The sequence below is a fragment of the Hemiscyllium ocellatum genome, chromosome 19 (assembly GCF_020745735.1).
Source record: "Hemiscyllium ocellatum isolate sHemOce1 chromosome 19, sHemOce1.pat.X.cur, whole genome shotgun sequence".
NCBI classification, from domain to species: domain Eukaryota; kingdom Metazoa; phylum Chordata; class Chondrichthyes; order Orectolobiformes; family Hemiscylliidae; genus Hemiscyllium; species Hemiscyllium ocellatum.
The window spans coordinates 30,956,263-30,971,561 of record NC_083419.1 but is presented as its reverse complement, the minus strand read 5'-3'; the positions used below and the strand labels follow the sequence as shown (position 1 = coordinate 30,971,561).

Below are 15,299 nucleotides of genomic sequence, written 5' to 3'. Positions count from 1 at the left end.
AATATATGATCTGTTTTGGGAGGCATAAGTAGGGCATTCACATGACATAACCAACCCATTTGAGTTGCCGTTGAATTACGGTGTGATGCTGTCTATGTTAGCCTCCTCGGAGGCATTGGCATTAGTGCACTCGTCTTCCCAGGTGACCTACCGGATTTTTTGGAGGGTTCTCTGGTGATGTTGTTTTAGTATTTTAAGTTGCCTACTGTAGATATTTCAATTTCAATTCCACGCAGCAGACTGAGAAAGACAACGGCTTTGTAGGCGAGAAGTTTAGTCTGGGACTGTAAGTCATTGTTTTCAAACATTCTTCTTCTGAGTTGGGCATAGATTTCACTGACACAGCTCAGACGGTGTTGTATTTCTGCAACAATGTTGACCTTGGAGGAGACATGATTGCCAAGGTATGTGACGAGATTTGTATTTTGAAGGGGATGCTGTTGACCCTTCATTACAGGAGAAGTGCAGGGACTATTGCGTGGTATTTGGTTTTATTAAAGCTTATATGCTTTGACAAAGCCATCCAAGATGCACTACAGATCTTCCACAGTTTGTGGCATTGGTGTTCTATGACTGGCAGAATGATATCACCTGGAAGGCTGAAAGAAAGGACTATGCCGAAGCTAAGGCTGACCTGCAGAAGAGGGTAAACAGAAAAATCATGGACTGATAAGGCCTTGAAATACCAGCAAGTAGCAGATACCAGCAAGTAGCAGATACTGGTTACACAAGAGGCTTCTTGAGCGTCACCAGGATGATACATGGTCCAAGCTACCGTGATCGGAACACCCTGCACTCTAAAGTCAGATAAAAACTGTTCAAGAATAAGGCAATAAACACCCGCTGCTGACAGCACTTCCAAGAACTCCTCAACCATAATACCAAAGTTAACTTGGAAATCATCAACCAAATCTCCCACAAATCCATGCAAGATGACGTGGGAGAACATTCCAATGCAATGGAAGTACAAGATACCATAAGGAGCCTAAGAAACAAGGCTGCTGGTTCTGATGGGATTCCTGCAGAGATCCTAAAGAAGGGAGGGTCCACAGCTCCATAAACATGTGCATCCTTTGCTCTTGACGATTTGGCTCAAAGAAGCACTTCCCTCGGAGTGCAGGGATGCTCTGATTGTGATCATTTTCTAAAGGGTGCCAAAGCTGACTGAAAATTACAGAGGCATCCCTTTTTGTCAACCAACAAAATACTAGCATCTCCTTACCAATAGACTTCTGTTGTTATCTGAGAAAATGCTCCCTGAATCGAAGTATGGCTTACGCCCCTCCAGTAGGTCAACAGATATGATTTATACAGCATGTCACGTTAGGAACAGAAACAACTGCTTTGCATGGTCTTCATCGACCTAAATAGGTTGATACAGTTAACCACCAGACGAACTGGCATATACTTTCACGATATGACTGTGCTGACAAGTTCATCAGGATGCTGAGGCTGCTGCATGATGACATGTCTGCGACATACCTAGTAACTGTGGATTGGTGTCTGAGCTTTTCACTGAGGATGAAGGGGTCAAGCAGGGCTACATCATTGCATCCACCCCTGTTCACCATCTTCCAGCTCACTAGTCAAAGCCTGCCCAAGGGAATTCAAATCATTTACCATATGGACAGCAGGCTGTTCAACCCTAAGAGGTTCAAGGCCAAGGGGGCAAGGTCTCCACCACCTCCATCCTGGAGCTTCAATAAGAGAGAAATAGAAATTGTGTAACACCATAAAAGTTCAACTTTTAAGTCAAAAGTTATTCATTGTCGAGGACTGGAGAGAAAGTAATGTTGTATCGTTAATGCATTACAATGTGTTACAAAGCTGACATCATGAAAATAATATACACAATTTTTTTGTTGAGATTACAGTGTACTAAGATATCCAGGTAGCATCAAGGTTAGTTCAAATTTACCAGATTATCAACTCAAATATCTAAACACCAACATGGATGTTCACTTGGGACACATCAGACCATAATATTATGCATTTTGTTTACAAAAGCTGCATTAATTTGGGAAGTATTTTTATTGCATACAACAAACGATTCACATTGGTCTCAATGTAGGTAAGAAATTGAATAATTCTAGACAACAGGTTTAACAATACAGAAGTGAGTGTGAAATGGCAATGAATAGAGTCTAAAAAGCTGACTCTTCACACCACTATTCCAGACAAAACCACCAGTCATCAGAATACCACTTGAAATCATTCAGGCGGAAGCATAACCAAAGGAACATCAAGTAGGAAACAAGACAGGTGAAAGAGACTATCAAATTTCATAAAAAACTCCAGGTCTTCAAACAAAAGTCATGCACAAACCAAATCAATCTACACGGAAAAACTGATCCTAAAAACAATTACAGATAGGAATAACGTGATCAAGGATAGCCAGCATGGTTTTGTGAAGGGCAGGTCGTGCCTCACAAACCTTATTGAGTTCTTTGAGAAGGTGACTAAGGAAGTGGACGAGGGTAAAGCAGTAGATGTTGTGTATATGGATTTTAGTAAGGCGTTCGATAAGGTACCCCATGGTAGGCTAATGCTAAAACTACGGAGGTATGGCATTGAGGATACATTAGAGGTTTGGATTAGGAATTGGCTGGCTGGAAGGAGACAGAGGGTAGTAGTTGATGGATTATGTTCATCTTGGAGTGCAGTTACTAGCGGTGTACCACAAGGATCTGTTTTGGGACCATTGCTTTTTGTTATCTTTATAAATGATCTAGAGGAAGGGCTTGAAAGCTGGGTAAGCAAGTTTGCGGATGACACAAATGTCGGTGGAGTTGTGGATAGTGAGGAAGGAAGTGGTAGGTTACAGCGGGATATAGATAAGTTGCAGAGCTGGGCAGAAATGTGGCAAATGGAATTCAATGTAGCTAAGTGTGAAGTCATTCACTTTGGTAGGAGTAACAAGAAGATGGATTACTGGGCTAATGGTAGGCTACTTGGTAGTGTGGATGAGCAGAGGGATCTTGGTGTCCATGTACACAGATCTCTGAAAGTTGCCACCCAGGTAAATAGTGCTGTGAGGAAGGCATATGGTGTACTGGGCTTTACTGGTAGAGGAATTGAGTTCCGGAGTCCTGAGGTCATGTTGCAACTGTATAAGAGTCTGGTGCGGCCTCATCTGGAGTATTGTGTGCAGTTTTGGTCGCCATACTATAGGAAGGATGTGGAGGCATTGGAACGAGTGCAGAGGAGGTTTACCAGGATGTTGCCTGGAATGGTAGGAAAATCTTATGAGGAAAGGCTGAGACACTTGGGGCTGTTCTCATTGGAGAAGAGAAGGTTTAGGGGAGATTTGATAGAGGTGTATAAGATGATTAGGGGTTTAGATAGGGTCGACACTGAGAACCTTTTACCGCTAATGGAGTCAGGTGTTACTAGGGGACACAGCTTTAAATTAAGGGGTGGTAGGTATAGGACAGATGTTAGGGGTAGATTCTTTACACAGCGGGTTGTGAGTTCATGGAATGCCCTGCCAGTAGCAGTGGTGAACTCTCCTTCTTTATGGTCATTTAAGCGGGCATTGGATAGGCATTTGGAAGTTATTGGGCTAGTGTAGGTTAGGTAGGATTCGGTCGGCGCAACATCGAGGGCCGAAGGGCCTGTACTGCGCTGTATCTTTCTATGTTCTATATCAGGGAATATACTTTTGCAGATCCATTGTTACAATTCTATTACAGATTTATAGAAAAATCTGCACAGAGACACGGCTTTCTTTTAATGAGGATAAATTTCCACAATGATCAATGTGGAGGGTAGAAAGTAACAACATATTCATCGTAATATAGCTGTTTTTGTCCAAAATAAACATAGCACATTTGTCACTAGTCCTGGGGGTGAGGATCCCCATTGTATTACAGTTCCAGGTGAGTTACCCCAAAATCAGCAAGCCCACAGGTGATGAGAGAAGAATTGACTCCACTACTTTATTCACCTGTCCCCCTGGTTAGCCACACTAAGATTAACTTATAAAAGGATTCCTGTCTGTGCAGATGCCTCTCTCTCACATTAAGTGAATTTTTAAAGGAGTCAACTTAACCATGCTTTCTTGAGCTAACAAAAAAAAATAACATATTAGTTAATAAACGCAACACAATAATGCATTACATGCAAACACATCAAAAATGAATGATGAGGTGAGAAATGATGAAAGATAACATAGAATAATGGAGTGATCTTTCAGTTCAGCGAAGTGTTGATGATGGGACATTCTGGTCATCACACTGAATGATATCAGTAACAGTGACAATGGTAGCAGAGTAGTTGATCTGAGATGCTTGCTATTGCAGGTCAGTTGGAAGGTCTTGTTCCATTTCCTTTTGACTGCACTTCTAATTGCATTCTGCAAACAGAGTCTTCCTTTCTCTTTACCTACAGTTCAGAGATGAGAAGGGTTTTCTCTCTTTGAAATCCTTTTTGAAGCTTCTGTGACATGTCAGGTGTGACATTCCAGGATCTCGTTTGTAGCTGAGAATGATTCCAACAAGCTTTAGAGAAGTCAGTGAATCATCTTGCTCTGAATTTACATTCCCAATAATTTGCTTGAATGTATGTCCCCATTTACTAAAGAAAAATGCACTGTAATATAAGAGTTCCAATACATTTGTAGATGATACAGGATTATGATCTGTAGTCATGACCCTCAAGACACTACAATGACAAATTTAAAGTCAACATTTCAAACAAATGAACAACTTGTATTGCTTTTTGTATAACTTGTTGTCCATTTTAAAATTTAAATCTAATTAAATGTTGGGAACCGTCATGTGATTGGCATTGAAATCAACATAATGGATCAGGATCAAAGAGACTGCTGCGACATCTCGGCTACATCTTTAGGCAAAACTAGAAAATATGTTAAACTTGTGGATTTTTAATGACAAACTGTTAGAATTTGCCATCATTACACCTATGAATTTGACAGCAACGTCAGGCTTGAAACAACAATAACATGGATAGCTTTAAATCGCAGCCAGCATTTAGTACTCTGCCTCAGAATATGCAAAAGATACCACTCCCAAAACTGGAAATTATAAGTTAACTGATTTGGTTAGAAATTCCCCATTTCTATTTTTATATTTCCACAAGAGACTTCATGAAAAGTTTAGCCTTGTATAATGAAGTGTCTTATTCTTTGAGTTCCTTCCCTAAAACTGGTCCAACCAATTGCATCACAATCTCCACAAAGGAAGGGCAAGGGGACAGGTTTTGAAGTCACCCTAGCAAGAACAGAGAACAAAACTCTGCTGTTGGCACCCATCTTATGCGAGCTAGTCACTCGATAATCAAGGAGTCAGAATTGTTAAGCAACACACACATTTACATCCATGGTGTAGCCTGGAGCTAAGGATAGTGATGGTCAAGGTCCCAATTTCTTTCCACTACTTAGCTGATTTGAAATCTCTCCCAGTCTCACTGTTTGTCAATGGCATATGCTGGAACAATTCACATGTCAATACTCAACCTGTTTGCTGCACCATGAATGTGCTTTTTTTTGGCCATAAAGTGGGACTTGAATGTGGAGCTTCTGGCTCAGAGACTGAACTCCTACCATTATGTCACAAGATCACAATAAAGTAAAACTGGGTTTTGACAGCAGGAAATTATCTCCATTTATTAATTTGCTACGAGCAATGCTAATGCTCAGACCTCTACTACAAGTGTGACTTAAGCTTAGCATATTCCTAGTATTCATAATAAGATGACCAATTTATATTAATATACAAAGATTAAGTGTAATTTGATTTGGTGATCGACAGGAAATTTTCACTACTTACATGCTGTATCAAGTCCTTGGTGTTTACATCAGCAAGCATCATGTTATTTACAACAAATCGCAAATTCTACATTATAACATACCCAAAAAAGTTCGATAAATTTTGTACAACACAAATTTTGTACAAACTAATAATAACAATTAAATAAACGCAAATGTAAGTACCTTATTTCGAGCATTCATGTGTGCTTCTCGCTCTATTAAATGCATTACCAAAGAGATGTTAGGGATCAGAGCAGCAAGATGCAGGGCAGTATTTCCATTAATGTCCACAAGGTTAGGATCAGCATTATGGTCCAATAAAATGATTGCACAACGCTCTTGTTGGCACTGTACTGCCTGTGGATAAAATATCAAAAAGTTTGCATTGTAATAATTTTCAAAGTTGGATAATTGAAGCATTAGAGCTGAAAATGTGTTGCTGGAAAAGCGCAGCAGGTCAGGCAGCATCCAAGGAACAGGAAATTCAACATTTCGGGCATAAGCCCTTCATCAGGAATGAGGAAAGTGTGTCCAGCAGGCTAAGATAAAAAGTAGGGAGGAGGGACTTGGGGGAGGGGCAATGGAAATGTGATACGTGGAAGGAGGTCAAGGTGAGGGTGATAGGCCGGAGTGGGGTGGGGGCGGAGAGGTCAGGAAGAAGATTGCAGGTTAGGAAGGCGGTGCTGAGTTCGAGGGATTCGACTGAGACAAGGTGGGGGGAGGGGAAATGAGGAAACTGGAGAAATCTGAGTTCATTCCTTGTGGTTGGAGGGTTTCCAGGCGGAAGATGAGGCGCTCTTCCTCCAACCGTCGTGTTGTTATGGTCTGGCGATGGAGGAGTCCAAGGACTTGCATGTCCTTGGTGGAGTGGGAGTGGGAGTTGAAGTGTTGAGCCACGGGGTGGTTGGATTGGTTGGTCCGGGTGTCCCAGGGGTGTTCTCTGAAATGTTCCGCAAGGAGACGGCCTGTCTTCCTAATATAGAGGAGGCCACATCGGGTTCAGAGGATGCAATAGATGATGTGTGTGGAGGTGCAGGTGAATTTGTGGCACATATGGAAGGATCCCTTGAGGCCTTGGAGAGAAGTAAGGGATCCAAGACAGGCCGTCTACTTGCGGAACGTTTTAGAGAACACCCCTGGGACACCCGGACCAACCAATCCAACCACCCCGTGGCTCAACACTTCAACTCCCACTCCCACTCCACCAAGGACATGCAGGTCCTTGGACTCCTCCATCACCAGACCATAACAACACGACGGTTGGAGGAAGAGTGCCTCATCTTCCGCCTGGAAACCCTCCAACCACAAGGAATGAACTCAGATTTCTCCAGTTTCCTCATTTCCCCTCCCCCCACCTTGTCTCAGTCGAATCCCTCGAACTCAGCACCGCCTTCCTAACCTGCAATCTTCTTCCTGACCTCTCCGCCCCCACCCCACTCCGGCCTATCACCCTCACCTTGACCTCCTTCCACCTATCACATCTCCATCGCCCCTCCCCCACGTCCCTCCTCCCTACCTTTTATCTTAGTCTGCTGGACACACTTTCCTCATTCCTGATGAAGGGCTTATGCCCGAAACATCAAATTTCCTGTTCCTTGGATGCTGCCTGACCTGCTGCGCTTTTCCAGCAACACATTTTCAGCTCTGATCTCCAGCATCTGCAGACCTCACTTTCTCCCCTAATTGAAGCATAAGGTTAATTTATAATAAACAGGATCAAAACTCGACTAAAATATCACTTAGTTTGCCAAGAGGTCACTATTAATAAAAGTTGTATTACATGGGATATATAACTGATGCAGTAAAAAGTGAGGTCTGCAGATGCTGGAGATCAGAGCTGAAAATGTGTTGCTGGTTAAAGCACAGCAGGTTAGGCAGCATCCAAGGAACAGAAAATTCGACGTTTCGGGCCAGAGCCCTTCATCCTGATGAAGGGCTCTGGCCCGAAACGTCGAATTTCCTGTTCCTTGGATGCTGCCTAACCTGCTGTGCTTTAACCAGCAACACATTTTCAGCTCTATATAACTGATGCACCATGTGTAAGTTAATTGAAAACCCATTTGTAGAAATCACAGTATTTTGTAGGTGAGATAGTGCTAGGTATTCACGGTGTAAAAAGGTGTCACACTGCATGTTCACAATTGCTGATATTTCATGTTGGGTCTATATTACCCCATGACTATTGAACTGTCATACCTACTTTTTAAGTTTTTTACTTAAAAGACTTTAAAACTTTAAACTTCAGTTTGCTATTTTATCCAAAGATGTGACGGAGAGGTCCAACACAGGTTGCACTGGCATCAATGCATTAAACTGCTAGTTCTATCTTGCTACTTTTTTTTAAAATGAAGCTTATCACACAGTTAAGTAAAGGAATATGGAAAATGAATTTCAGTGATTATGTGATACTAAGGTGGCCATACTTCCCAAAGACTGGTGGATTGCATCAAGCTACTCAGTCCTTTAGAGATTCGTAGCAAGAGAAAAGGATACTGGCCTGTGCTCAGCATCCCACTTCATGCTTGGAAAATTTTCAATAACATGTTCAATATTACATGTGACCCTTACAATTAAACAGAATCTGAATAATCCTGATTGTGTGAAAAATTACAATGATAATCAATTTAGGATTGACTATTGGATTTGCTATGTGGAGCCCTTGCATACATAAAAGTTAAATATATTGATAAACAAAGCAATGTTCTTTCAAGAACATGTGCATACACTGTTTCAACAATGCAAACTAAGTACCAGTTATTCTTTGTTTACTTCTCAAGGCACTCCTTGAACAATGAAAGCTAGCATGCCTGATTTAAAATGTAAGCATAGCTGGCAATGGAGAAAGGGAACAAGAGAATGGTGAAAAAGTGGGGCAGGGAATTGAGAAAGATACTTTCTGATGTTGTGTTAGAAATGGGATCGCAACAAACTCCCTGCTCAATTAGGGAAGGGAAAGGAAGATAGATGAATGGACAAAAGAATACACAAAATATTAGTTTCTAAATCCAACAATTTATTGCATGACAGGTTGCCTGTTCACTATCCAACAAGACAGAATTTGGCTGCTCCATATTGACACTTGACGGCTGGAGTATATATAACCTTGACAATCATCAATAATTTTAACAGCTAAAGTTTTCTATTTAACACTGAAAATATAAATTACAGTGCCAGCTAGATTTGTAACTGACAGATCAACTAAGTGTTGACGTATCTCAATACAAAAGTACACAAACAGAATGTGATACACTCTTCATTTTTAATGGAAACGGATGCACGGAATTTGGTCAACACAGTATCATATTTATTTCTTACCTTCATCAAAGGGGAACGGTTATCATTGTCACAGATATTTAGTTTTGATTTATGTTCCACAAGGAAAGTAACTGCCTCTACATGACCACTTGCACATGCAAGATGCAATGGTGCCCTGGAAGGAAAATGAACGAATATTAATCCTGAACAGAACACTGCTGTGACACTGATACATTTTTGCACAAATCATTCTAATATGGTCATGATTTTTTTCTCAAATAATTCATCTTTATAAAAGCAACATCAATCAACTTATCTTGTGAGGCTGGAGAATTATAGATTGTTTGTTTCTGTGTTGTAACAGACATTTGGCCCAACAAGCTTTTACAGCATATTTCTCCAAATGAATCGGCTAATCTAAATACCTGTACTACTTCCCTGGTTCCTCTTAATATCCATGAACACCAAACAACTGGTCTTTAAAAACAATGCATTGATAAATTTTGCTTCAACAACTGCTTATTGTTGAAAGTGCCACTTACTATTCAAAGTAATTTTCCACCTCCACTTCAATCATCTTAAAATTCCACCCTCTTCTTAATCAGCAAAGCACTGCTGATGGTTCCTGCTTTCTATTTATATGTTTTCTTTGGGTTGGTGATGTCATTTCCTGTGGTGATGTCATTCTCTGTTCATTTTCTCAGGGGGTGGTAGATGGGGTCTAACTCGATGTGTTTGTTGATAGAGTTCCAGTTGGAATGCCTTGCTTCTAGGAATTCTTGTGCATGTCTCTGTTTAGCTTGTCCTAGGATGGATGTATTGTCCCAGTCGAAGTGATATCCTTTCTCATCTGTATGTAAGGATACTGTGAGAGGAGGGATGACCCTCTATGTTTTCTACATAAATAGAAAGCTGGAATCACCAGCAGTACTTTGCCCGGAGGCCCACTGAAAAGGTTACCTAGTAGGGTGATGAAATGTCTGGAAATAAACCTTCCAGCTCAGCAAGCAAACTTACATCCATTAACACAGCCAATAAAACCTCCTACCCATGGCCACCTTCGGCTTGGTCTCATCTGATGAACTAGTAGTTCACGTTAAATAGCACCTGTAAAAAACACAAAAGTAGCATTCTGGCTGGTGGCTTCCATGTCCATCACAAAGAGTGACTTGCGAACATTATTACCAATCGAATCTTAATGGAAATAAAGACACGGAGCAGTTGCTGAGAAAACCAAGGGAGAAACCTAATTAACCTTATTTTCACCAAGCTGCATGTTGCAAAACATCAAATCCATGGAGACAAACTGCAACTTTTCACACTGAGTTCAGTGATAAATTGGAAAGATAGAAAAAGATCTAGCAGCTCAAAACTGAGAATTTAAGAGGCACCCCAGGCTAATAGCAATCTGCAACATTATGACCTGGCCTATTTCTCACTCTTCAGCATTCTTCCGTCCCCATACCACCACTTACAAGTCTAACTTACCTAGTTTTGATGAAAAGTCCGAAACATTCACATGGTCTTTGCATCTCTAGAATGCTTTTCTTGTTATTGTCAAGATTTCACATCATCAAAGAATACTTGTAAATTACATTACCAAGATCTTACAGAGGCGGAGGCATGTTTGGGCCCAGTATGAGATTGGTGGCATCAGTAGCATTGGCAAGGTGGGCCAAAAGCAGATTCATTGCGGCAGTGGTGTCGGATTTGGGCTGCTGTGGTACTGAGCAGCATCAGTGGTGTCTGCATTGGCAAAGTCCATCAAGGACTCAGCGGTGAGAGCACTGGTGGAGGCAAGATGGTGCTGAAGAGTGGCAACTTTTGTTCCAGCGGCAGCAATGTGATGAAGGGGACTAGTGTCTGACCACCAGACTCTCAACAGAACATTTAACAAGGACTATAAAGTTTCACACTTTTTTTTTGCTCTTATATTCTACATTTTGAAATTTATTTTTAATACGGTGCTGGAGAGTCATGACACTATAGAACACTTTTCACTGTATGTTGTAACAAAATACACGCTACAATAAATAAATCAACATAATTATTGTTTAAGCCGTTAGTACCTGAAAAGAATTTTTTTAATACATTTATGGGATGTGGCATTGCTAATCAGGTGAGTATTTATTACCTTCCTGTACCACTACAGTATCGGCTCAGAAGAGCAGTCATAATGGTATTAGGAAGAGAGTTTACAATTCTGATCCACTGACAGTGGCTACATATATTTGCAAGCCAGGATGGCTTTAAAGAGAGCTTTCTGGTGGTGGCAATCCCATGTATCTGATGCAGTTTTGTTTATGTTTGCAGGCTTGGAAGATTCTATTGAAGCAGTCTTGTGTCACGGCAGTGCATCCTGCAGACAGTGTTCAAAGTTGTGGTTGGGGTGCCAAACAGGCTGTGTTTTTCTGGATGGTGTCAAACTACTTAGGTGCTTCTGGAACTGCTCCCATCCAAGCAAATGGAGAGTATTTTTTCACACGCCTGACTTATACCTCATAGACATACCAACACTGGGGAAAAGGTGATGAAATCCTCACCACAGAAGTCTCAGCTTCTGATCAGCTCTTATACCCATAGTATTTAAATGGTTTGTCAGTTTCTAGTACAGTAGTCCTCAGGATGGCAAAGGGAATGCCAACAAATCTTAGATTCTCTCTTTTTGAAGATGGTTGTTGCCTGACATTTGTGTGGTGTGAATTTTAATTGTCATTTAACAGCCCAACTTTGAATGCTGTCCAGATCTCACTGCATACGCACAAAATCTGCTCCAGTATAAGGAGTCACAAAGAGTGCTGAGCTTTGCAGAATTTGAGCTAATGAAGGATAGAGCTGCTGGAGATGATTGGGCTTCAGACAACTTTGCTGCGATGTCCTGGTTCTCAGATGACTTGACTTTGAAAAACCACAACCATTTTCCTTTGTGTAACAGATGATTCCAACAACTCTAGTTTTATTTGGGTTCCTAGTAGCATATTCAAATACTGCCATGATGTCAAGGGCAGTCATTTCCACCTGATGTGTGGAGTCCAGCTCTTTCGTCCATGTATAGGCTAAGGCTTAATTGACATCAGGAAAAACAATTTAAACTTGTATATGATGGGACTAAGTTTAATCAAGAAACTCTTGTAAATTGAGATGTAATTCAACTGATATTAAATAATGGGCTTTCTCTGTCTATCAAGATCAAGTGTCTGTTCCACCAAAGACTTTATATTGCTACCTTTCCCCAAGGGATGTGAGCCGATACTAAAACCATAAGACCTAGGAGTGGAAGTAAGGCCATTCGGCCCATCAAGTCCACTCCGCCATTCAATCATGGCTGATGGGCATTTCAACTCCACTTACCCACATTCTCCTCGTAGCCCTTAATTCCTCGAGACATCAAGAATCTATCAATCTCTGCCTTGAAGACATTTAGCGTCCCGGCCTCCACTGCACTCTGCGGCAATGAATTCCACAGGCCCACCACTCTGTGGCTGAAGAAGTGTCTCTGCATTTCAGTTCTGAATTGACCCCCTCTAATTTTAAGGCTGTGTCCACGGGTCCTAGTCTCCTCGCCTAATGGAAAAAATTTCCTAGCATCCATCCTTTCCAAGCCATGTATTATCTTGTAAGTTTCTATTAAGTCTCCCCTTAATCTTCTAAACTCCAACTCAAATACAAAGGACTGTGGCAGTGAATCTTCACAAAACATCTCAGATGACACCAGACAAGACCACAACATACACCAATAATAGCAATATTTTCAGATATTATTTCAAGTCTGGATTCCTCAGGGATCATTTTAAATGAAACACTCCTTTAACCTTATTAATGGAGACCAAACTCATTGGACTGTATGCAGGTTCATGGGTAACCTTTGCTCTCCTTTTGAAAAAGTAAATAGGAATAAGATCGGTTTTTCTCTACTAGTTAATTTTGTCCAAAGCGAGGATTTTTTTTAACAAAAACATTAAAAATCACAGCACTAAGAAAAGTCAAAATAAAGTAAGCAACAGAAGTGGAAACAGAACCTGATTGGTTCTGAGAAAGCATGCGACTCACAAGTTATATCTTAGCTAAATGCCTATTTCAAGGATTGAATTATTGTATTAGGCGGACATCAAGACATTAGCATTGCAAATGCTGGAAATCTGAAATAAAAATTTGAATAGTGCCGGTAATACACCGGCAGCATCAGTGGAGCCGTATTTCAAGCCAATTAACAGAAAGGTATCAACATACAATCTTATCTGTTTCTCTCTGATCAGCTGGGTTTTACAAATTTTATTTTGGTAAGATTTGTTCTCGGATGTTTTGTCACCAAGCTAGGTAACATCATCAGTGAGCCTCTGGTAAAGCACTGGTGTTCTATCCCATTTGCAGAGGCTGGTGATTAGAATCAAAAGTGTGGCACTGGAAACGCACAGCAGGTCAGGCAGCATCCGAGAAGCAGGAAAATCGACATTTCAGGCAAAAGCCTGAAGAAGGTCTTTTGCCCGAAATGTTGATTTTCCTGCTCATGGGATGCTGCATGACCAGCTGTGCTTTACCAGAGGCTCACTGATGATGTTGCCTAGCATGGTGATGAAACATCCGAGAACAAATCTACCAACTCAGCAAGCAAACTTGCAACCTGACCAACAACCTGAGCTACAAATCTTCTCCAAAGTCTCAATGCTGTTTTTATTTCTGAAGGTATTTTATGGCATAACTACCAGGAACCTCCTTACCTGTTCTCTTTATCCAGTTGATTTACATCATTTTTCTTAATGAGCTGCCGCAGCTTAGTTAAGTCACCGGTAGAAGCAGCTTTGTGCAGCTTTCCCAAATCCTTCTCTCTCAGCTCATACCCTGCTGAGGCCACACTCGCAGTGTCTGAGGCATTGGGCGAAAATTTTCTCTTTTTCTTTGCAAAACGGAGTATTTTCTTCATTTTTAATGACAATTACTCAAGCCCTATTGTTGCCAAATAAAAGCGTGGGTACATCACTCAACTCTGCCCGTTAACAAACCGGTCACAACGCGGGGGCATCTTTGCCCAAAGTACATCACAGTGGGACAAGGGGCTGCGTGGGGAGGTGGCGTTCAGGAGACACAGAGCCAGACGATTCCCCAATGAGACCGGGTTAGTTGAGACGATCTTTAAGTCTTTATAAGTACAGATCCCTTCAATTCATAATAAATAGTGATGATAACGTGGAGCCCAGCAGCTCTGACAGGGGGCGGCCTAAGGCAAAGGCGGGGGGGGGGGGGGGCTACTAACAAGCGGCTGACTGACACCGACCGCTTCCTATTTCGAGTGAGCGGCAATTTTCACGACGAGGTCCTGTGCTTTTCACCGGCATGTTGATGGAGGAGCCTCCGCCTCCTCCTCCTCTTCCACCGGCCGTTCAGGTACCAACGTCTTCGCCGAAAATTTGCTCCAACTGCCGTTCGCAGCCGGGCACAAACCGGCCTGCGCGTGACGTCAGACGCACGCCCACGTTGACGTAAGGCAGAACGCCTTTTGTCGCGGCCGACCATTCAGGACGTCGGAAGCTAGAGGAGTGGGCGGGGCTTGTTCCCGGCACGTGTTCAGCCGAAGGTGAGTGTGTTGCAAATACATGCCAGGTGCCAAGGGATGGCACACAGTCTCAACAACTTGCATTGAACTGCCACCTTATCGTTGTACTGGGTTCTGGGTTGCCAATCACTGCCTCCTCTGGGGTACAGTGCTGCCACCAATCTTCCTTTGCTTAAAAAAAATTGAATATGTGGTGTCCTGAGATGAGACTTCTACATAGACCTCCTGCCTCAGAGGAGAGAAGCCATTTGACCATGGAGAAAAAATAATTCTCAAGACAAATAATTGAACTAAGTTAAGAGTATTAGTGTTAGTCAATGTGGAATTGTTGGGCCAATTCTGTATGCACTTCAATAAGTTGTAGGCAGTGAACATAGAAAATCGATAAGCATCAGCAGCACTCTTGGGACCAGCAACAGGCTGGAAGCAGCACTCCAGAAGAAATATTTCAGCTTTGACTTGGTTAGTGGATCAAGTAAAATATGCTACATGGGAAGGTATAGGGAGTGCTGGATGACAAAGAAGTTGAGGGTTTGGTTCAGTAAAAGGAAGCATATGTCAGGTTTAGACAGGATAGATCGAGTGAATCCTTCAAAGAGTATAAAGGAAGTAGGAGTATACTTAGGAGGGCAAAAAGGGGACATGAGATAGCTTTGGCCACTAGAATTAAGGAGAATCCAAAGGGCTTTTTTCAAATACGTTAAGGGCAAAAGATCAGCAAGG

General features: G+C 41.8%; 1 protein-coding gene across 5 annotated transcripts in view; it reads right to left on the bottom strand.

Moving 5' to 3' along the window:
* The window catches only part of si:ch211-272n13.3 (ankyrin repeat domain-containing protein 26), a 157,274-nt gene extending 142,811 nt beyond the window's left edge, over window positions 1–14,463 (bottom strand). For all 5 annotated transcript variants that reach the window (XM_060839792.1, XM_060839797.1, XM_060839794.1 and 2 more), the window contains exons 1-3: window positions 13,744–14,463; window positions 9,086–9,200; window positions 5,954–6,127 (exon numbers count right to left, since the gene is read on the bottom strand). In XM_060839792.1, the coding sequence (XP_060695775.1) occupies window positions 5,954–6,127; window positions 9,086–9,200; window positions 13,744–13,946 (492 nt within the window). In that variant the 5' untranslated portion in view covers window positions 13,947–14,463. The remainder of the gene's footprint in view (window positions 1–5,953; window positions 6,128–9,085; window positions 9,201–13,743) is intronic.
* Window positions 14,464–15,299: the final 836 nt, after the last annotated feature.